This window comes from Notolepis coatsorum (genome assembly GCF_963971535.1).
Source record: "Notolepis coatsorum genome assembly, chromosome: 6".
Lineage (NCBI taxonomy): Eukaryota > Metazoa > Chordata > Actinopteri > Aulopiformes > Paralepididae > Notolepis > Notolepis coatsorum.
The window spans coordinates 172980786-173005168 of NC_140170.1; the positions used below are offsets into that span (position 1 = coordinate 172980786).

General features: G+C 45.1%; 2 protein-coding genes across 2 annotated transcripts in view; both read left to right on the plus strand.

The window, feature by feature from the left end:
* Nucleotides 1-24383, plus strand: part of LOC311229757 (protein dachsous-like) — a gene marked incomplete at both ends in the record, with an annotated part of 78713 nt that overhangs the window by 29003 nt on the left and 25327 nt on the right. The window contains one exon of the mRNA XM_084315832.1: nt 7136-7228. Coding sequence (XP_084171958.1) covers nt 7136-7228 — 93 coding nt within the window. The remainder of the gene's footprint in view (nt 1-7135; nt 7229-24383) is intronic.
* The window catches only part of LOC311230684 (protocadherin-1-like), a gene marked incomplete at both ends in the record, with an annotated part of 35717 nt that continues 22996 nt past the window's right edge, over nt 11663-24383 (plus strand). Inside the window, 2 exons of the mRNA XM_084317045.1 lie at nt 11663-11679; nt 22990-23791. Of these exons, the coding sequence (XP_084173171.1) occupies nt 11663-11679; nt 22990-23791 (819 nt within the window). The remainder of the gene's footprint in view (nt 11680-22989; nt 23792-24383) is intronic.

Sequence of the window (24383 nt, forward strand, 5' to 3'; positions counted from 1 at the left end):
GGTCACTGCTGGCCCACTGCCGGAGATCAAAGCCGCCTTTGATCAGTGAGGCGCGGAGCTTGAGCAGGAGGGCTTCGGCTTCTTCTGGCGTCGAGACGCTTTGCAGACAGTTGTCCACGTAGAAACTCCTCTCTACACTTTGTCTGACCTCCTCGTCAGCTTCAGGGTCTTCTGTCACATGTTTTTGAAGTGCGAACGTAGCACAGCATGGGCTGCATGTGGTGCCGAAGGGGAGGACCTCCCATTGGTAGATGGATGGTTGCTCATCGTTGATCCTCTCCCTCCATAGGAACCGCAGCAAGGGCTTGTCCTCCTCCACTAGTCGCACCTGCAGGAACATCCCTTTGATGTCGCCGCTGATGGCCACCTTGTCTTGGCGGAAACGTAGTAGTACGCCGAGGAGAGAGGGGCCGAGTGTCGGGCCGGGCAAGAGTTCTTTATTCAGATTCTGTAGTCCGATCTGGTAGCTGCAGTTGAATACAATGCGATCCTTGCCGTTGTGGTGGACCTTGTGGTGGGGCACGTACCAGGATTCAGTCATCTGGTCGGCCTCTTGAATGTCAATTTTCTTTATGTGTCCCGCTGTGATCAGCTTGTCGATCTCAGCGCGGTACACAGTGGCTTGAGTGGGGTCTTTGGCTAGACGCCGCTCGGTGTTCAGTAGATATCGCTCTGTCACTTCTTTTGAGGCGTGGAGGGTGGGCATACCCTCTCGCCTCAAGAGTGGAGTTGCGTATCTCATCACTCCGTTGACCTCGACTCTCTTTGTCTTCTGCTCGAGGAGGGCTATGGCATAAGTGTCTTCCTTTGAGCGAACGAGTTTCTTTTCATTCTTAAAGGGCATCGCGTCTAATGTCCATAGCCTCTCGACGTGCTGCAAGAGGGTGGTGTCGTCTTCGTTTATCCTCGTGTAGAGGCAGCGAGTGGCTGTCGGTCGGTTGGAAGACCCGGAGAGGGGGCCTTGTAGTGTCCAACCCAGGCGGGTCTCGACCGCTGCTGGACAGCCTCTGGGCCCGATGTGGACCCGGTCCGTTGGGACGATGAGGTGTGCGTGGTCGGATCCTATGAGCAGGGTCGGGGTGGCGTCGTCGATGAACGGTATAGGTAGTTGACGTAGGTGCACATATTTTTCCATCAGCTTTGTGATGGGGTAGGTGTACTGTGACAGGCCTATGTCGTGGCTGGTGAAGGCGTTAGTGATGCTATACTGCTTCTCGGGCTGCTCGACCGCTGCTATCGTGAAGGAGACATTTTCACCCTTTATGGTCTTCAGGTCTCTTCTAATGGTACGGATTGTCATTGTTTCTTCGTTCCCCCGCAGACCCAGCCGGGCTGCGGCGGATGCGAGGAGGAGTCTTTTCTGACCCATCATCTAGGACGGCGTAAGTGTCCATGACCTTGTCCTCGTAGCTTAAGAGCACTCGGACCACCTTCAAGAGCACTCGGGAGCTCCCGCTCTTCGCAGGGTCTATGTACATGACGTTCACTCTCGAGCTGCTTGGGGGTACGGGTTTCTTCTTGTTGCTGTCGTGTAGGACCTCCAAGTGGGCGCCGTCGCACTTGCTGCATCTTTTCTTTAGGCGGCACTCAGCTGCCATATGGCTGCGCGCGCAGCGGAAGCAGCGGCGGTTGGCTTTGATCCACTGACTCACCTGGTCAGCGGTCAGCTTCTTGAAGGTGTCACATTGAGACAGCCAATGTTCATTTTCACAGTACTGGCATACAATCTTCCACTTCCCCTTCGCGTGGGGGGTGCTGTGGTTCTTGTGCTGCGGCACTGACTCGGCCTGGTGCATAACTGTCACTGACCGGCGGTTATCGTTGGACCTCCGAGGTCCATCACTTGGGCTAGAGCCACTCTACACGAATGTGTCCAGTCGTAGACTGCTAACTTCCCTTGCGAGGAAAGCAGCCAGGTCTAGGAGGGATGGCTCTGGGCCGTTGGGGTCACGGTGGTCTCTCTGCCGCCGAAAACGCTCTTGGCGGGCTGGAGGGAGCTTCTCCAGTATTCGCTCCACATTAGAATTTGCATACAGTTCATATCTCCCCTTCTCCTTTTGGGACCCCAGCATCCCCACGAGGGATTGTACCTTGATAGAGAGGTCATCCAGTGCTCTATTGTCTTTGGCTGGGGGGAGGCGGTCGATATCCCGTATTTCTTGGATCACGTAATCCCATATGCGTCCATAACGCTGGTCGAGGGCCACCAGAGCCGCGGAGTATGGGGTGCTTGAGTTGGAATATGCCAGCGCTATGTTATGCGCTCTGGGCACCTTGAGATGCTTGAGGAGGATGGCATATTTATACGACTCGTCGTGGACGTCGGACATCATAGTCTCCAAACACATGCGTAATTCCGTGTACTGTGCTCTGTCCTCGCGCGTAAAGTCTGGGAACGTCGGTGTGCCAAGGTACGATGCCATGGATGGCTGGTACATTGGTGAGCGTAGGGGAAGAGGCCTCCTGGGCGAGTCTCCCCGTACGTGTGGTCGTGGGTTAGTACTTGGTGGGTACCAGAGGCCGGGTCCCCAGGTGCTGTTCCTCGGTGCTGACTGTACGTCAAACTCACCCTTGAGTTGGGTCGGGGGTTTGTAGTGCAGTGACTCGGGGCTGAAGTCGGGGCTGTACTGGGCCTCCTGGTCCAAAGTATGTTCGTGCTGGTGGGCTTGATATTCCTCCTCTTCCTCTTCTAGGTCCTGGAGTCTTCTAGTTAGTCTCTCGGCGACGTAGGCCGGTTCTTCCCGTTGGCTGGGTCTCGTATGGACCGGTCGGGGAGGGGGCTCGGAGACGTAGACAGGTTCCTCCTGTTGGCCGGGTCCCGGGTAGCTTTGTCGGGTAGGGGAAGGTGCCCTAGACCCTTGTCGTGATGATCTCCGGGAGCTCCGTGCGGAGAGAGGGGGTGTCGCCCTGGCGATCAATTGTTCTATCATCTGCGCCTGCAGCCGGTCCCGCTCTGCTTCGCGCTGCGCATTGGCGGCGTCGCGCTCTGCTTCGCGCTGTGCATTGGCGGCGTCGCGCTGTGCATTGGCGCGGTCTCGTTCGATGTTCTCTTCCGTCTGAAGGCGCCTCTCCTCCAGTCTGATGCGGTCGTCCTCACTCCGTTGTTGCGCCTGGAGGCGCTCTCGTTCCGTTGCAGAGTGTTCATGCTCACTAAGGGCTTGCGCTTGGAGTTGCGCGTGGAGGCGCTCTCGTTCCGCTGCAGAGTGTTCGCGCTCGCTTAATTGTTGTGCCTGGAGGCGCTCTCGTTGTTCGCGCTCGCTCATTTGTTGAGCCTGGAGGCGCTCTCGTTCCACGGCAGAGTGTTCGCGCTCACTTAATTGTTGCGCCCGGAGGCGCTCTCGTTCCGCTGCAGAGTGTTCGCGCTCACTAAGGGCTTGCGCTTGGAGTTGCGCGTGGAGGCGCTCTCTTTCCGTGGCAGAGTGTTCGCGCTCACTAAGCGTCTTTGCTTGAAGCCGGTCGCGCTCACCCTGGAGTCGGTCTCTTTCGGTTGAGGCTGTCAGCGTGGCGATCAAGGCTTGCGCCAGTCTCTGGTCCGCCTCGCTGGGGGATGACACTGACGGAGGTGATCGGGTGCTGACAGGGCTTGTTGGAGATCTGTTCTCCTGGCGCGCTCCGAGGTCTATCTCCTGAGCGCGGTACTCTTCTCTTGGTTGTGTGTCGGGTTCTATCCTTGGAGCGCTTTCTTTATCCTGGTGCGCTCTGGGGTCTATCCCGGTGACGCTGTCTGGAGGTATAGTCACGTCATGTCCCACTTGGTCCCCCCCGTGAGCTAAGTCAGTTTCGTTTGAACCCACTGGGGTCTCTACTGGCAGGGTCGCCAAGTCGATAGGATTGGACATGCTTAAACTATCCGATTTATCCGTATTTAACGTCTGTTTAGATAAGCTAGGGGGTAGAACGAAAGCGAAGTCCTCCAGATATGGAGGTAGCTGACGTTTGCGCTGCGGGCGTTCTAGCTTAGGGGAGCCGCTTGGAGAGTGTTCACCGCTGGCCATGTCAATATTAATATTATATTAAATATTACACTGATACCCTCCGGCTCGAAGGACCAATTGTAACTGAGGGGTTACAAAACCCTGACTGTATTAAAGATTGTGATAGATTAAACCACTGCTAGTTATGTACTTTAATTACTGGCCAGACAGTACATCAAATATAGATGGTGAACACCCACAAGAACACGGCATTGACAAAGAAATAGTATTTGAGGGTATTTTATTATTATGCAACATTAGGTTACAGAATGAGAATTAGGGTCGCGCTTGTATGGCGAAGAATATGCGTAAAGTCAGTCAATAGCATGAGTCACTAAGAATAGCAGGAATCCTACGATGGGTCTAAGTTGACACCACCTGTCGTACAATAGCAACTATATAAGGCAACGCTGATACCGCCTGGAGACAATGGGTTCCCTCCGGGGGTATAAGGCCTGGAGGGTAGAGGAATGTTCGGATACTCCGTCTGATTCAATGAAGAATAAAGAGACTCCAGGTACAGGAGTTGTAATCGAAATGCTCGATAGCACTGATGACAGCTAGCCAGCCTCCGTCCACGAGGCCAGCCCGAGTTGTAATCCTCACGAGGTTGAATCCCAAACGATAGTGGAAATCAACGATGCTCTTCTCCGGGTAACACGTTCCAAATCAATATAATCCAACCAGTAATGGTTCTGCAATCACCGACGTTGGTTCTCCTGTGCACATGTCCAACGGTTCTCCGACTAGGACTCCTCGGGTGTGGGCAACGTATTTAGGCCACACACCCTGGCTAAGTACACTAGCTAAAAACACGACGAACCGCTGGGTAATGCTACACATGAACGAACTGTGGCCACACGATATACAATAAATGAACGACTATTTACTTCACATTAGATTAGGTCGAACTTGACGTTACTACATTAAACTCTGACACTTTACTATTCTATTCGCACATATTCTCAACGCACGAGTTGCTCACTTCACCACGATGAACTACGTTGGCTTGTTTAGATGGACAAGCAGGTGCTCGGGGTAAGGTGGGGTAAGGTGGGGTAAGGTACTGCTGCGCGCATCTTGCGCTGTATATATACTTAAGTGACGATCTAGTCCCAAACCGCAGTCTTTGTCTGGTATCAATACGCTGTCTCCGGGCATGTTCTGACATGCCTGAACTTGTCTTTGAACCTGGCATTGGGGGCCTGCGAGGTGGCGCCTAGGGGCGCTGTCCAATAAGGAGAGCGAATATTACTCTGGTTTGAACGCAGGTAAAGGGATATTCCGTGTATATATAAATAATATACAAAGTATATCAAACAATAAAGGTAGATTCTCAGTTTAATCTGACCCTTCACAACAGTAATTATACTTTAAAGCCAGAATTTAAAAGATATGAGGTCCCCAATGTCATATGGGACACTATAACTAAAGATGAGCAGAATGAGCTATATTTAAAGTTCTTGAAAGTTAAGATGGTACCTAAGGCTAAAACAATAGAATCAAATGATGGTCAGTTGAGCATTCCAGTGGTACCCCAGCTAGCCAAAAAGCCTGGCCAAAAAAGAACGGCAAAAAATGAGCGAACAACTTCAAAAAGAAGAAAAGTGAAGACATAAGTATGTTCACTTCATGCATGCTCATAAGAGATTTGATTTCGTTTTTTATATTTTTTTTATATGTGTTTTTTTTTAGATGACACAGAATTTTTTATTTATTTTGTATTTAACCAGGAAGTCCCATTGAGATACAAGATCTCTTTTGCAAGGGAGACCTGGCCAAGATGACAGCAATAACATTTGCAATATATCAGACAGCAATGTTTTTGTGTTTACATGTATTGTATATTGTATATATGCACTTTTATTATGTTCTTGTGTGATGTATACAATATACAATACATGTAAACACAAAAACACAAAACAGAATAGTCTACATAATAGTAAAGGTGTATGGCAGTAAAATACAGGGTAATACAGTAATTTAGCAGTTTTGCAGTTGGGACCCGACTACAGAAAGCAGCGAAATTCTTTTTGTAGGAAGTTATGTAATACAGATTTAAATTTGTTGAGAGAGACCAGGGTATCTAAGTGGATATGGTCTTGTAGCCCATTCCATGACCAAGGTGTGAAGCTTGAAAAAGCTGTTCTTCCTAGTTCAGTGTGTATTCTAGTTTTTTAAGTAGCCATCTTGTGGACCTGAATGTAATGTAATGACACAGTTAGAATGTCCTGTTATGTTGTCATGTATAGCCTATATACATTACTGGAATTTGTTCAAAAATGTTATACTGTTCTGTTATTATTGTTGTTGATGTTGTTTTGTTATTGTTGAACATTTAAAATAAAATTGATAAAAAAAAATGTATACTGTTTGTTCAGTGTTCAATACAGATGTTATTACATTTGGAGATTATAATATATTAAAATAAACATTTGTTTTGAAAATATGTGGTACTTTGGGAATGGGAAATGGACTCCACATATATAGCACTTTCCTACCTGCACAAATAGCTTTATAATTGCCTCTCCTTCACCAATTCACACATGCACTCACAGAGCAATGGCAGCCAGATGCCATGCAAGGTGCTAGCCTGCTTATTGGAGTAATTTGGGGTTCAGTGTCTTGAAGGACACTTCGGCATGTGAACAGAAGGAGCTGGGATTCAAACCACTGACCAAACCATTGACCATATGATCATTAGTTGACCTGCTCTACCTTTGAGCCAGTATTTTGTGGTACATTGAGGTATACTTTGGGGAACTTTGAGGTTCTTTGGGGTATTTCGTGATACTTTGGTATTTTAGGGTATACTTTGTGGTATACTTTGGGGTATTTTGGGGTATTTTATGGTATTTTCTGGTACTTTGGGGTATACTTTGGGGTATTTTAGGGTAGTTTCTGGTATTTTCTGGTATTTTGGGGTATTTTGGGGTAGTTTCTGGTATTTTGGGGTATACTTTGGGGTATTTTGGGGTAGTTTCTGGTATTTTGGGGTATTTTGGGGTAGTTTCTGGTATTTTGGGGTATACTTTGGTATATTTTGGGGTATTTTCTGGTATTTTGGGGTATTTTGGGGTAGTTTCTGGTATTTTGGGGTATACTTTGGGGTATTTTGGGGTCGTTTCTGGTATTTTCTGGTACTTTGGGGTGATTAGTAGGACCCTAACTATGCCCTGGCCCAGGGCAGCAACATCCTGTACGGCAGCTTGGCAGGCATCGCTGGGGTCATCCTGGTCATTGTGGCCGTAGTGGTGATCAGATATTCACATTTAGTCATTTAGCTGACGCTTTTATCCAACGCGACTTACAAGTTCTGTACGACAAGTCATCAGGAAGGGTACAACTCTATCAGCTGAGTAACAATGTTCATCAAAGTGTTGCGTGTTACAGTGTAGGTTAGTTTATTAGGTGCATGACAGTAAGGTTAGTTAGGGTTAGTTTTTGTTTTTGTTTTTTGTTTTTATTATTTCAGATAATGGTTGAAGAAGTGCGTCTTTAGTCGACGGCGAAAGATTGGACGGGATTCGGCTGTCCTAACTGGGGTGGGTAGTTCATTCCACCATTGTGGGGCAAGGACTGAGAATAGGCGGCTTCTCTTTGATGACCCTCCCGGAGCTTGGATAGGAGTAGGTCTGAGGCGGCCAGAAGATGCAGAGCGTAGGGGTCTTGAGGGTGTGTAGTTAGAGACCATTGACCGGAGGTAGGCAGGAGCGGTTCCCTTTGCCGCACGGTATGCTAGGTCGAGGGCCTTGAAGCGGATACGTGCAGCAATGCGGAGCCAGTGCAGGTCCCTAAGAAGTAGTGTTGTCAAAAATATCGAAGTATCGATACATATCGATACTGAATATTTAAAACGGCTTCGATACTCATTTCCCGAAGTACCGATACTTTCTGCAGTATCGGTACCAGCTGGCGAGTGTTCTACCGCAAGTTGTTGACGCGCTGTTCAGAGCGCTCAGCGCGCTTGCCCCCCGGCTCCTCCGAGTCCAGCCCTCCCCCTCACAGAGTCACAGAGAGCCGTCTTCTTCAGTTAGTAAACAAACATTTTAGCTGAAGATGGTAAATGCAGAGCCTCCGCAACTTGTGCTTGTGGATAAAGAAAACAGCAGAAGTGCTGTTTGGAGGTACTTCGGGTTTCAAGTAAACAACGAAGGACAAGCTACAAATGCCCCAATGCTATTTGCAAGCGGTGTTAGAGCAGTACCAGCGCCGATCTCCATAAAGAAATGAAAGAGGTTCGTGACAGCTGCTCTTTCAACGTCACTGTGACTGAAGCATTAAACCATTAACTCTAGTTTAATACATGATACGTTGTCTACTGATGGCGCATAATATCAACAGCTGATTCGTTGTAACGTTACAGCTACCAGCTAACGTTAGCTACTGCTAGCTCCGTTAGCTTAGCTGGCTACTTGTATAATTACTGCATGGTAACGGAGTAACGTTAACGTTTAAACGTTATGTCGAGGTCATACAATACTACAGTCGACATAAGGTTAACGTTACCCCTTTCCATCAAGTGTTTAAATAGCAGCAATCTTGTTGAAAATGTAATGTTACTAAAATGCTCCGAGCATAGCCTCTCTCTCTCTCTCTCTCTATCGCTACCTCTCTCTCTCTCTCTCTCTCTATCTACCGCTACCTCTCTCTCTCTCTCTCTCTCTCTACCGCCCTCTCCCTCTCCCTCTCTCTCTATCTCTCTCTCTCTCTCTCTCTCTCTCTCTCTCTCTCTCTCTCTCTCTCTCTCTCTTGTTATCTTTAAATAAAAACAAAACTGTTACTAACTGTAATATAAACAGTTCAGTTTGTCAGGTACATGCAACACAGATTACAGTGTTTACATCTGTCTGCTTGAGAAAATACCATGTTCTGCATTTGCAATAAAAATGATTGAAGTGAGATGAACAGTTATTTTTAAATGTGTGATCTAAAGATAAACAAAGGGTTTTAAAATTGTTATATTTATCTTCTCTTATAGTACCAGAGAGAAGCTAAATTTGAAGCTAAATTTGTTTAAAAAAAAAAAAAAAAAAATTATATATATATATTTTTTGATATCGAAATAATATCGAAGTATCGATACTTTTCAAGGTATCGTATCGAAGTCGAAATTCCAGTATCGTGACAACACTACTAAGAAGTGGGGTGACATGGGCCGACTACGGTAGGTTTGAGATCAGGCGGGCCGCTGCGTTTTGAATGAGTTGAAGAGGCTTGGTGGCGGTGGCCGGAAGGCCAGCGAGCAGTGCGTTGCAATAGTCGAGGCGGGAGATGACTGTTGATTGGACGAGGAGTTGGGTGGCTTCTTTTGTCAGGAAGGGGCGTATCCTTCTGACGTTGCTCAGGAGGAATCTGCAGGTTCTGGTTGTCGCTGCGATGTGAGCAGAGAAGTTCAACTGGTCGTCGAGGACAACACCAAGGTCCTTGGCGGTCGGGGACGCGGTCACAGCTGCATTCTCGACTGTGATGGAGAGGTCGGTCAGAGGGGAGGATTTGGCCGGCAGGTGGAGCAATTCTGTTTTGCTTAGGTTCAGTTTGAGGTGGTTGGTCGTCATCCAGGCGGAGATGTCGGACAGACAGGCCGAGATCCGCTCAGAGACGTGGATATCTGAGGGAGGGAAGGAGAGGAAGAGTTGAGTATCATCGGCATAACAATGATACGAGAAGCCATGAGACGTGATAATGTTACCCAGTGATTTAGTGTAGAGGGAGAAGAGAAGGGGTCCTAGGACCGAGCCCTGGGGGACACCCGTCCGCAGGGGGCGGGTGGCCGACAGAGTCCCTCTCCATGACACTTGGTAGGAGCGGTCGTTGAGGTATGATGTCAGCCATGTCAGCGCAGATCCAGCCACTCCCATTCCTGCGAGGGCCGCAAGGAGGATCTGATGGTTGACTGTGTCGAAGGCTGCAGATAGATCTAGGAGAATCAGGACAGAGGAGAGGCCTTTTGCTTTTGCTAAGTGAAGTGCCTCTGTGACCGCAATGAGGGCCGTTTCTGTTGAGTGGCCAGTCCGGAAGCCAGACTGATTGGGGTCTAGGAGGTCATTCTGTAAGAGATAAGCAGTAAGTTGGTTGGATACAGCATGTTCAAGTGTTTTAGAAAGGAAGGAGAGAAGAGAGACAGGACGATAGTTGCCTATGACGGTGGGGTTCAGGGTTTTTTTATGAGGGGCGTGACTCTGGCTTGTTTTAGGGAGGTGGGGACCACCCCCGAGTTGAGTGAGGAGTTGATGGTTGCAGTTAGGAATGGGAGGATGTCCGGTGCTATGGTCTGGAGGAGTGGGGAGGGTAGCTGGTCCAGCTGGCATGTAGTCGGACGGTTCGACGTTACCAGTGTCAGGGTCTCGGCTTCTGTAATGGGAGAGAAAGATGACAGAGTGAAGGATGAGGTTCTCGATTCTGTGTTTGGAATGGGTGGGGGTTGGGAGAAGGAGCTGCGGATGTTCTCCACTTTTTCCTCAAAGAAGATCGCAAAGTCTTCGGCAGAAAAAGATGAGGGAATAGATTATGTTTTTACATCCCCTAGACTATTTGATAGCTTTGACGTTGAATTGGGGCCCATTGCATTGTCAGACCACAAGTATTTACTTCTAAAGGGTTCACTCAGTAGAATGACATCCCGAGCCCCAAGATGGCGCTTTAACTCGACACTGTTGAAGAACAATGAATTCAACCTGCAATTTAAAGATAAACTCATTGAATACCTGCAGTTTAATGTGGGATCGGTACAAGACCCCAGAATTTTATGGAACTCGGTTAAGGGTTTTATCAGGAGTAACACTACTATCTTTGCCTCCAACCTCCGCAAGAAACGTCTCCAAATTGGTAGAACTGGAAGGGCTTCACTCTTCGTTGTTCTCCTCTTTACAACGCAACTACTCGTGCCGACTGGAGTTTCAAATTAAAATGTTGAAAAAGGAGATTAACTCCATTTTAAGACAACAATCTGAATTTCAAATACACAGAACAAGACAACATTATTACTTTCATGGCTCTAAACCTAGTCACCTACTAGCTATGAAGATACGGGCCAGTGAACAATTTGCGGATATCCCTGCCATCAAGGACCAACAGGGGATGGTTACCACCGACCCCAAAAAAATCAACAAGACTTTTCGTTCATTTTATTCTAACCTGTACGAGTCAGAAGTGATCTTCGATCATAATAAGCTGGAGGAATTCCTGGATCAAATTAACTTACCACAACTCTAAGAGGAAGACGCTAAATGGTTAGATGCACCTATTACACTACTAGAGGAACTTGGGGAGGCTATTTCGGACTTGCAAAGTGGTAAGGCCCCTTGCTGGAACGGTATTCCGCCCGAACTGTACCTCATGCTGGGATGTAATTGGACCCCTATTACTTGATATGATTTTACACTCAGTCAAAGAGGGAAACTTTTCCAGGAATGTCAATGGCACTCATATCTGTCCTACTTAAGAAAGATAAGGACCCCACCGAATGTAGCAGTTATAGACCCTTAAGCCTCCTTGGAACCGATCTCAAGCTGTACGCTAAGGTACTAGCCATCCGACTTCAAAAGCACATGACATCTCTAGTTCACCCTGATCAGACAGGCTTCATAAGAGGCCGCCTGATCATGGATAATATTAGACGGTTACTGCATGTGATAGATGCCAGCAAGGATGCCGTGCCCCCTACGGCTGTCTTATACTTAGTCGTGATGAAGGCCTTTGACAGGTTGGAATGGTCTTATTTATGGGCAGTACTTAGAAGGATGGGGTTAGGTGAAGGGTTCATACATATGATCAAAGTACTATATACAGGTCCATCGGCCATGATTTTAACAGGTAAACTCTGCTCTCCACTCTTCCCTGTGTCGCGCTCGTCTAGATAGGGTTGTCCTCTTAGTCCCGGACTATTTGCTCTATCCCTTGAACCTTTAGCACAGTACATAAGACAATCTCAGTCCATAGCACCGATCTCAATTAAGGGCACACAGCATCACATCAGCTTATATGCAGATGATGTAATCTTGTTCATGCAAAACCCTGCCACCTCCCTACCTCATCTTCTCAAAGTAATAGATGATTTTGGCAATCTATCGGGATTTAAGATAAACTGGCCAAAATCGGCCTTTCTTCCACTCAATTTGACTGCGAAGGCTACCATCCTCCCAGCAAATATACCCATGGTAGAACACTTTAAATGTCTTGGAATTGAAATATTCCCCACTATAAGCCAAACGGTGAAGTATAATTATTCCGGATTGCGAGACAGGATCACAGATGACTTCAGCAGGTGGTCAAAATAAAAAAACTCATTACAGGCCCGAGCGTCAATAGTTAAGATGAATGTTTTGCCCAGAATTAACTTCATCAGCTCCATGTTGTCGTTACCCCCCTCTGCTGGTTACTGGCAAAAACTACACTCTGCTGCATATAAATTTATTTGGAACAGCAAACGCCCACGATTAAAAAGATCCACTGCATAGAGAAATAAAACCGACGGGGGTTTAGCCTTTCCAGACTTCAAATATTACTTTAAAGCGTTCTCTTTAAGACCACTGATCACCTGGTTTGATTCTCAAGCAGCGGTATCCTGGAGACCATTAGATGAGAACATAGTGGCACCACATAGACTGCAGGATATAGTGTACACCAACATATCAATTAAGCAATTCAACTTAAGATTTGGCCCTCTTATTACACATGTGATCCGGATATGGCGTGACACACAGAAAACGTGTACTAACCACCATAAATGGCACAGGCATTCCCCCCTATTTAATAACAATTTACTCCTTATTGAACAACAACCTATCAGATACCCTGATTGGGAAAAGAAAGGCATACACACATTGGGGGATATCTTCGATGACTATGGTCTCCTCAGTCTTCGAGATATATCCAACAAATTTGACCTCACCAGTTCCACTTTTTTCTTCTATTTACAAATAAGAGCAGCTTTGAAAGCTCACGAAGTCCCATTAGATGTTCCACTTGAGCACCACAGGTTTCACAAATTCTTTTATGACAAGGAGACGTCGAGAGGCTTCGTCTCTGACTTTTATCGCCACTTACTTACGTCCTCATATAAGGTCCTTCCCCTAGACTCTGTTTGGAGGAAGGATATCCCAAACCTGGAAGTACATTTAGATTGGGATGCAGTCTGGGAAAATGTTCGGCTATCATCACGCAACCCAGATCACCAACAGATTAATCTTAACTTTGTTCATAGGACTTACCTGACCCCTAGACGATTGTACCTAATGGGTCTCAGACCTGACTCTTGATGCTCCTTGTGTTCAAACGATACTATTGGTACATATATGCATATGTATTGGGAATGCCCTCCTGTTAAGACTTTCTGGGAAAATATCACCACTCAATTATCAGAATTTTTATCTCTGACCATACCGACATTGCTTTCTGTACTGTTGTTGAATGATGTTTCTCAGTTATCGACCTCTTTACAGGTAAAGAGACTCATTTTGGCGGGTCTTACGGTTGCCAAAAGGTTAATAGCATCACGCTGGATTCAACCGGATAAAATGTGTCGGAAGGTATGGATTCCTACCTATCTCGATGTGATTTATCTAGAGATATCTACTGCACGAATTTTAGGTGTTAATGAAGCCAGCATAGCAGTCTGGGTAGCTGTGGTGGATAAGATAAAGGAACGCATATAAATTTGGAATTCTCTCATGTTGAATGAAGTAGTGGATGTATAGCCCAAGTAGGGGTCCTGTGGGGGGGGGGGGGGGGAGAGCGAGCAAGAGCCCATGTATTGTATTTATTATTTTTATGTCATTTAGTCTACTTTCATTCTGATTTAATTACTGGACTGTCATTATTGTTATTATGATTTCTGTTATTGTTCTGTGATTTATCGTTGATTATTACTGTTACTGTATTATTTGTCTTGTTTCATGTAAAAAAAGGGAAAATAAAAAACATTTGTTCAACATTGGAGAGGCGATTTGATTTTAGAGCCCTTCTTTATGGCAGGATCATTATCATACCACCCCCTTTCTCACCCACAGAAGACTATCCAAGGCCCCATCCACACGAGCACTGGTTTTAATATAACCATGATTGTATGTGCGCAGTTGCACTGTTCGGCCACACACAACCGGGGATTTGAAACCGGTGCCCAGGGTGAAGTTTTGCGGTTTTGCAGTTGCGTGTGGGCATAGCAACCGAGGTTATTCCCAGTGTTTACAGCAGAGCTGTCGCAATTATTTCCCATGTTCACGGCAGACCGCGGGGTAAGAGAAATTAGAGCAGAGCCAGCTACACCAGTGTTTACAGCAGAGCTGTCCCAAGTAGCGTTATATGAAAATGATTGTAACAAACTTTTGTTCAAAACGTGTTGAAGAGTGTTGTGATCGACTGATGTCTGTTGACGCTCAGAGAAAACATGTACTGTAGCTGCAGCTAAACTAAACTCATGTGTTGTCAAGTTATTGTTATAAGGAACCCAGTCCAGACTGCATCCCCTTAACAATTGTTTGTATTGAGCCGTATTGTATTGTACCCATTCTGCAATGTGTTAAATAACGTTTGCATCCATTCATAGCGGTAACGTTACCACATTACGTTAGCATTTAAGCTATATACTATACATAGATATATAGCCATTCACATTAGCATGTAGCTAACAACACCGGCGGTCTTTTGTGAGACTAATCTATCCACTCTTGGTGGTAAATTGTGTTGCTGATGGTTTTGTTTCATCAACAAATGAGAGGCAGAACACACAGTGAATGTATCCGTTTGTTTATTGCACTTTTATTGCAGTTTCTTTCTTTGCTGAAAATATATGTTCCGTTGGCAAAATGATGGCTATGGTGTTTCTAAACAGGAAGTTTAGTGAGCGTTCAATCTTTTCTGATTGGTTGAAATGGCCTTCATGTCTGAACAACATCGCCGCCTACTGCTTTGACATTGTACTACATGTATCGGTTTGCTGGTTTTCCAGCCACCGTGAGTATGCAATTATTATGCGGTTGTTCACCTGTGTGGACAGAGGTTTATTTTTTTCAAACTTCGGTTACATTAAATCCAGCGCTCGTGTGGACAGGGCCTTAGTTTGAGGATATAAAAAAAAAAATTATAAAAGAAAATGAGAATTATTTCTTTTTTATTAAATTATTTTAATTAAAAACGAAGGTTCGAATGTCCGTTCGAAAAACCCTGACGAAGTTTGAATCACTTTATTCAAATTGAGGATTTAGTTTGAGGGGGGAAAAAATTATAAATTATTCTTTTTTAATTTAAATTTTTTTCGAAGGTTCGAACATCCGTTCGAAGAACCCTGATGAAGTTTAAATCCCCAAAAAAGGCTTCGGGGACAGCCTTTATTTATATTATTCAAATGGCACTCAAACATGTTCCGTTGTGATGTCACAGTATGATGTCATAATAGCACATTCTAGAACATTTGTGATGTCACAGTATGATGTCATAATAGCACATTCTAGAACATTTGTGATGTCACAGTATGATGTCATAGTATGATGTCATAATCAAACATTCTAGAACAGTTGTGTATCTATTCAACAATTCTCTCAGAAGATCTCATTGTGCATATTGAAACAGTACTGAACAGATAGACTAAACAACATAGATTGAAGTTTGCATTTCGCAACCAAGGTGCCTTGCCTACCGTTTTGCTGTGGAAAGGTGAGTCCACAACGGCTAGCTAGCTGTTCTACTTCAGGGGTTCCCAAACTTTTCAGGCCGCGACCCAAAAATAACGGGGTCAGAGAGCCGCGACCCCCACTATTATAGGAGGTAAAACATTTTTTTTTTTATATATAAATGGAAATGTATGGTTGAAACATGCACACGTTCAAACGCACACACACTAATAAGCATTGGAGGCTTTTAACCAGGGCCGGACTGGGGAAATCATTCAGGCCAGGAAATATAGTGCAAAATATAGCCCCAGTCAGGCCACTTTTTAAGCACGGGGTCTGGGGGCTAGCATATGTATGATTAGCAACAACACTGATTTTGATGGATTTTCAGTTTTTTTGTAATGTCAGATTGAAAATAATACAATCTTTTATTCAACTTCAGCCCTGATCATAGCACCACATATTAATTTTATAATTCTAAACCTTTAAATGCCAGTGTGTGTGATGGCATATATTTGCAATATATCAAATGCAAAGTAGATTTTTCTGGGGGAGATTATTACAGGCTAGCATGTGTCAATGATTAGCAACAACAGTTTTTTGTAAGGGTCCCGCCTCCACCAATCACATGCGGCTCCTTTTGTGTGTGTGTTATAGGTGGTTGCTAGGGTGTTTCTAGGTGGTTGCTATGGTGTTTCTAGGTGGTTGCTAGGGTGTTATAGGTGGTTGCTAGGGTGTCTAATGTAAGTGGTATAGTTAAAGGGTTAACCCATTGTATAGAGGTCATGGCTAACATCCACCAATGAATGTAGAAGTCAGTACTGAGTTGATTGACACCTCCCTTAAGTGTCAAGCACATGCAGGTGTCAATCAACTCAGTACACCTGCAAGCCTTAATTGATTCAAATCCTGTGGTCAACATAGATAGACTAATGAAAGAGGATATCCCTGAGTACAATGGCACAACCCGCAAGTCTCTACGTCAAACGGTTCAAAAGATACACAAAGGGGGAGGAGCCAATTACCATGGGGGCGTGGTCAACATAGACCAATGAAAGAGGATATCCCTATTGAGTACAATGGCACAACCCTAACCTCGTTCCCAGTTTTATCTCCTCCGTGAGATAAAGACTGGTAAAGCACTACGGCCGAAAGTGTGAATTTCCGGTGTATGTACTTCCCCTGGAAGCTGCCTCCGAACGGACCAAACTTTTCCCGAATCCTGTCGGCAAACAAGCTAGAACGTCCCGGTCATGTAGTCAATTCTTCAGGCAAAGCCGTTGCAGTGGCTTAAACGAGGAAATATTGTGCACTTCACACGTTTCTATAATTGTTTTGTTGAAACCGGAAAGCCTGTAGCCGGTACTTCCTGTACTTCTGTTTTCACACTTTAGGAGGCATATCTTTACCAGCCTAGGCACAACCCGCAAGTCTCTACGACAAGCGTTTCAAAAGATACAAAAAGGGGGCGTGGCCTAATGAGCAATGACACTCCCCTGAAGGGGGAGGAGCCTAACCATGGGGGCGTGGTCAACATAGACCAATGAAAGGATATCCCTACTGATTATGATGTCATAATAGAACATTCTAGAACATTTGTTTATGTATTCAACAATTCTCTCAGAATATCTCATTGTGCATCTCGAAACAGGTATTTTCAGTCCTGTTCAGACAGATGGCCTTCATGTCTGAACAACATCGCCGCCTACTGCTTTGACATTGTACTACATGTATCGGTTTGCTGGTTTTCCAGCCACCGTGAGTACGCAATTATATGCGGTTGTTCACCTGTGTGGACAGAGGTTTATTTTTTTCAAACTTCGGTTACATTAAATCCAGCGCTTGTGTGGAGGGTAGTTTGAGGATATAAAAAAAAAATGTATAAAAGAAAATGAGAATTATTTCTTTTTTATTTAAATTTTTTAATTAAAAACGAAGGTTCGAATGTCCGTTCGAAAAACCCTGACGAAGTTTGAATCACTTTATTCAAATTGAGGATTTAGTTTGAGGGGGGAAAAAAATTTAAATTATTATTTTTTAATTTTAATTTTTTTCGAAGGTTCGAACGTCCGTTCGAAGAACCCTGATGAAGTTTAAATCCCCAAAAAAGGCTTCGGGGACAGCCTTTATTTATATTATTCAAATGGCACTCAAACATGTTCCGTTGTGATGTCACAGTATGATGTCATAATAGCACATTCTAGAACATTTGTGATGTCACAGTATGATGTCATAATAGCACATTCTAGAACATTTGTGATGTCACAGTATGATGTCATAGTATGATGTCATAATCAAACATTCTAGAACATTTGTGTATCTATTCAACAATTCTCTCAGAAGATCTCATTGTGCATATTGAAACAGTACTGAACAGATAGACTAAACAACATAGATTGAAGTTTGCATTTCGCAACCAAGGTGCCTTGCCTACCGTTTTGCTGAGGAAAGGTGAGTCCACAACGGCTAGCTAGCTGTTCTACTTCAGGGGTTCCCAAACTTTTCAGGCCGCGACCCAAAAATAACGGGGTCAGAGAGCCGCGACCCCCACTATTATAGGAGGTAAAAAAAAATTTTTTTTATATATAAATGGAAATGTATGGTTGAAACATGCACACGTTCAAACGCACACACACTAATAAGCATTGGAGGCTTTTAACCAGGGCCGGACTGGGGAAATCATTCAGGCCAGGAAATATAGTGCAAAATATAGCCCCAGTCAGGCCACTTTTTAAGCACGGGGTCTGGGGGCTAGCATATGTATGATTAGCAACAACACTGATTTTTATGGATTTTCAGTTTTTTTGTAATGTCAGATTGAAAATAATACAATATTTTATTCAACTTCAGCCGTGATCATAACACCACATATTAATTTTATAATTCTAAACCTTTAAATGCCAGTGTGTGTGATGGCATATATTTGCAATATATCAAATGCAAAGTAGATTTTTCTGGGGGAGATTATTACAGGCTAGCATGTGTCAATGATTAGCAACAACAGTTTTTTGTAAGGGTCCCGCCTCCACCAATCACATGCGGCTCCTTTTGTGTGTGTGTTATAGGTGGTTGCTAGGGTGTTATAGCTGGTTGCTAGGGTGTTTCTAGGTGGTTGCTAGGGTGTTATAGGTGGTTGCTAGGGTGTTTCTAGGTGGTTGCTATGGTGTTTCTAGGTGGTTGCTAGGGTGTTATAGGTGGTTGCTAGGGTGTCTAATGTAAGTGGTATAGTTAAAGGGTTAACCCATTGTATAGAGGTCATGGCTAACATCCACCAATGAATGTAGAAGTCAGTACTGAGTTGATTGACACCTCCCTTAAGTGTCAAGCACATGCAGGTGTCAATCAACTCAGTACACCTGCAAGCCTTAATTGATTCAAATCCTGTGGTCAACATAGATAGACCAATGAAAGAGGATATCCCTGAGTACAATGGCACAACCCGCAAGTCTCTACGTCAAACGGTTCAAAAGATACACAAAGGGGGAGGAGCCAATTACCATGGGGGCGTGGTCAACATAGACCAATGAAAGAGGATATCCCTATTGAGTACAATGGCACAACCCTAACCTCGTTCCCAGTTTTATCTCCTCCGTGAGATAAAGACTGGTAAAGCACTACGGCCGAAAGTGTGAATTTCCGGTGTATGTACTTCCCCTGGAAGCTGCCTCCGAACGGACCAAACTTTTCCCGAATCCTGTCGGCAAACAAGCTAGAACGTCCCGGTCATGTAGTCAATTCTTCAGGCAAAGCCGTTGCAGTGGCTTAAACGAGGAAATATTGTGCACTTCACACGTTTCTATAATTGTTTTGTTGAAACCGGAAAGCCTGTAGCCGGTACTTCCTGTACTTCTGTTTTCACACTTTAGGAGGCATATCTTTACCAGCCTAGGCACAACCCGCAAGTCTCTACGACAAGCGTTTCAAAAGATACAAAAAGGGGGCGTGGCCGAATGATCAATGGCGCTCCCCTGAAGGGGGAGGAGCCGAACCATGGGGGCGTGGTCAACATAGACCAATGAAAGGATATCCCTACTGATTATGATGTCATAATAGAACATTCTAGAACATTTGTTTATGTATTCAACAATTCTCTCAGAATATCTCATTGTGCATCTCGAAACAGGTCTTTTCAGTCCTGTTCAGACAGATGGCCTTCATGTCTGAACAACATCGCCGCCTACTGCTTTGACATTGTACTATATGTATCGGTTTGCTGGTTTTCCAGCCACCGTGAGTGAGTACGCAATTATATGCGGTTGTTCACCTGTGTGGACAGAGGTTTCTTTTTTTCAAACTTTGGTTACATTAAATCCAGCGCTCGTGTGGACAGGGCCTTAGTTTGAGGATATAAAAAAAAATGTATAAAAGAAAATGAGAATTATTTCTTTTTTATTAAATTTTTTTAATTAAAAACGAATGTTCGAATGTCCGTTCGAAAAACCCTGACGAAGTTTGAATCACTTTATTCAAATTGAGGATTTAGTTTGAGGGGGGAAAAAATTATAAATTATTATTTTTTAATTTTAATTTTTTTCGAAGGTTCGAACGTCCGTTCGAAGAACCCTGATGAAGTTTAAATCCCCAAAAAAGGCTTCGGGGACAGCCTTTATTTATATTATTCAAATGGCACTCAAACATGTTCCGTTGTGATGTCACAGTATGATGTCATAATAGCACATTCTAGAACATTTGTGATGTCACAGTATGATGTCATAATAGCACATTCTAGAACATTTGTGATGTCACAGTATGATGTCATAGTATGATGTCATAATCAAACATTCTAGAACATTTGTGTATCTATTCAACAATTCTCTCAGAAGATCTCATTGTGCATATTGAAACAGTACTGAACAGATAGACTAAACAACATAGATTGAAGTTTGCATTTCGCAACCAAGGTGCCTTGCCTACCGTTTTGCTGTGGAAAGGTGAGTCCACAACGGCTAGCTAGCTGTTCTACTTCAGGGGTTCCCAAACTTTTCAGGCCGCGACCCAAAAATAACGGGGTCAGAGAGCCGCGACCCCCACTATTATAGGAGGTAAAACATTATTTTTTTATATATAAATGGAAATGTATGGTTGAAACATGCACACGTTCAAACGCACACACACTAATAAGCATTGGAGGCTTTTAACCAGTGCCGGACTGGGGAAATCATTCAGGCCAGGAAATATAGTGCAAAATATAGCCCCAGTCAGGCCACTTTTTAAGCACGGGGTCTGGGGGCTAGCATATGTATGATTAGCAACAACACTGATTTTGATGGATTTTCAGTTTTTTTGTAATGTCAGATTGAAAATAATACAATCTTTTATTCAACTTCAGCCCTGATCATAGCACCACATATTAATTTTATAATTCTAAACCTTTAAATGCCAGTGTGTGTGATGGCATATATTTGCAATATATCAAATGCAAAGTAGATTTTTCTGGGGCAGATTATTACAGGCTAGCATGTGTCAATGATTAGCAACAACAGTTTTTTGTAAGGGTCCCGCCTCCACCAATCACATGCGGCTCCTTTTGTGTGTGTGTTATAGGTGGTAGCTAGGGTGTTATAGCTGGTTGCTAGGGTGTTTCTAGGTGGTTGCTAGGGTGTTATAGGTGGTTGCTAGGGTGTTTCTAGGTGGTTGCTATGGTGTTTCTAGGTGGTTGCTAGGGTGTTATAGGTGGTTGCTAGGGTGTCTAATGTAAGTGGTATAGTTAAAGGGTTAACCCATTGTATAGAGGTCATGGCTAACATCCACCAATGAATGTAGAAGTCAGTACTGAGTTGATTGACACCTCCCTTAAGTGTCAAGCACATGCAGGTGTCAATCAACTCAGTACACCTGCAAGCCTTAATTGATTCAAATCCTGTGGTCAACATAGATAGACCAATGAAAGAGGATATCCCTGAGTACAATGGCACAACCCGCAAGTCTCTACGACAAACGGTTCAAAAGATACACAAAGGGGGAGGAGCCACACCATGGGGGCGTGGTCAACATAGACCAATGAAAGAGGATATCCCTATTGAGTACAATGGCACAACCCTAACCTCGTTCCCAGTTTTATCTCCTCCGTGAGATAAAGACTGGTAAAGCACTACGGCCGAAAGTGTGAATTTCCGGTGTATGTACTTCCCCTGGAAGCTGCCTCCGAACGGACCAAACTTTTCCCGAATCCTGTCGGCAAACAAGCTAGAACGTCCCGGTCATGTAGTCAATTCTTCAGGCAAAGCCGTTGCAGTGGCTTAAACGAGGAAATATTGTGCACTTCACACGTTTCTATAATTGTTTTGTTGAAACCGGAAAGCCTGTAGCCGGTACTTCCTGTACTTCTGTTTTCACACTTTAGGAGGCATATCTTTACCAGCCTAGGCACAACCCGCAAGTCTCTATGACAAGCGCTTCAAAAGATACAAAAAGGGGCGTGGCCTAATGATCAATGGTACTCCCCTGAAGGGGGAGGGGCCGAACCATGGGGGCGTGGTCAACATAGACCAATGAAAGGATATCCCTACTGATTATGATGTCATAATAGAACATTCTAGAACATTTGTTTATGTATTCAACAATTCTCTCAGAATATCTCATTGTGCATCTCGAAACAGGTCTTTTCAGTCCTGTTCAGACAGATAGACTTTTTTTTATGACGCAAGGGGCAAGCCAATGCTTGTAGTTGGCAAAGAATTTAAATTATGTTTTATGTGCATTTTATGCCTGTACCTGTGCCTTTCATCCAAAAATGAAATACAAATATTTTTTTTTATCCACTTTTTCTCCCATTTTCTATATTTTTCTCCCATCCCAATTTCGTATCATCCAATTCAACCCTCCCCTGTCACGAACGCTGTTTCTTGCCTCCCACAAGCCGGCTGCAATGTGGACTAAGTCATACATAGCACAAGTCCCCTCCGGTACTTGAGGTAACAGCAGTCGCATCTTTTCACCTGCGCAGCTCGATCTCTCAGTGGCGAGGAGTAACGTGTGGGAGGCTCACGCTGCCCCCGACACTTCCTGATTCTACTGCGCAGGCGCACAAACCGACCTGTAGGAGTCGCTGTCCACAACGCCCGATCCCCACCCATCAGTTTCCCACCCCCTAATACGGCCAATGTGTATTAGTATGAACGACCAGCTAAACTGAAAGCAATGTGGAGCGCTGGGCTCGAACAGGCGAGCCCAGCGTCTCCGTCATTCGTGGCGAGCGCCTTGCCCACTACGCCAAATACAAATATATAATTTTTTTTATAATTTTTTTTAAGACCTCGCTGAATAGATATCCACTCCAAATTCCACGTCAACTTTCTTTAAAAGATTTCTTGGCAATGCCTCAACCTTTTTGTGGATGATGTATAGGGGGGCCCTGACTAATCGTGTTGTTGTTGTTTGTTTCTCTCTTGTTTCCTTTCTCCCAGACGGATGCTGTGCCAGTCGGGTGGAGATATGAATCTGAGGTGGGAGATGAGGCTGGTACTGTCAGCTGTCCTGCTGGTGTTCTGTGGCGCCTCGCCGAATCACATCCTGTACCGGCTGAACGAGGAGCAGCCGCACAACACCCTCATCGGCAGCCTGGCGGCGGACGAGAACCTGACCGATTCCGGCCACCTGTACGAACGGGTGGTGGGCTACCCTCACCTGTGGGTGGACGACAAGACCGGAGACATCTACACCACCGGGACACCCATCGACCGCGAGACACTGTGCCCCAATGTGTTCAAGTGTTTCCTGAAGTTCAAGGTGTCCATCACGGACATGATCAAGGGGATCAAGAGAGAGATTGAGGGCCGCATCGAGGTATTGGATGTCAATGACAACACGCCGCAGTTCTCCTCGGACACCCTCACCCTGTCGATCCCAGAGAACACACGCATCGGCGCTCTCTTCTCCATCCCCATGGCCCACGACAAGGACTCAGGCCTCAACGCGGTGGCCAACTACTTTCTGTTCACCGAGGCCGACGCGGCCCAGCTCTTCAGCCTGCAGGTGGACGATTATATGGGCCTGAAGGTGCCGCAGCTCAGAGTCATGGGCAACCTGGACCGCGAGCGGAAGGACTCTTATGACCTGTACATCGTCGTGGAGGACGGGGGGAACCCAATGCGGGCCAGCAGCGCTCTGCTCAGAGTCACCGTCACGGACCAGAACGACAAGTTCGAGAGGAGCCACTATGAGGCTGAGCTGTCGGAGAACAGCCCGACCGGGCACTCTGTCCTGCAGGTGAGATGCACGTGTACACACACACACACACACACACACACACACACACACACACACACACACACACACACACACACACACACCCAGACAAACACACACACACACACACACACACACACACACACACACACACACACACACACACACACACAGACAAACACACACCCAGACAAACACATACACAGACAAACACGCACACAGACAAACACACACCCAGACACACACACGTACAAACACACACATACACAGACAAACAAACACACACACGTACACAGACAAACACACACGTACACACACACGTACACACAAACACACACACACACACAGACAAAACACACAGAGACACACACAAATGCTATCATAATGCAGAGAGAGGTAATATTGTCCTTTGTTTTACCACTTTGTGATCAAGGTATTTAAAACAGAAACATTTTAAACCATTGAATTACACACAGTATTATGTTTCTATACCACTAATTAGGAGGCGTTTAGACTGCAGCATGTGAGGGAGCTGGTAAACTAGCATGATAGTTCAAGAGCACTCAAGCCTCCCTCATAGCATGACAAGCAACCTTGTTTCATTAGGGGCCTC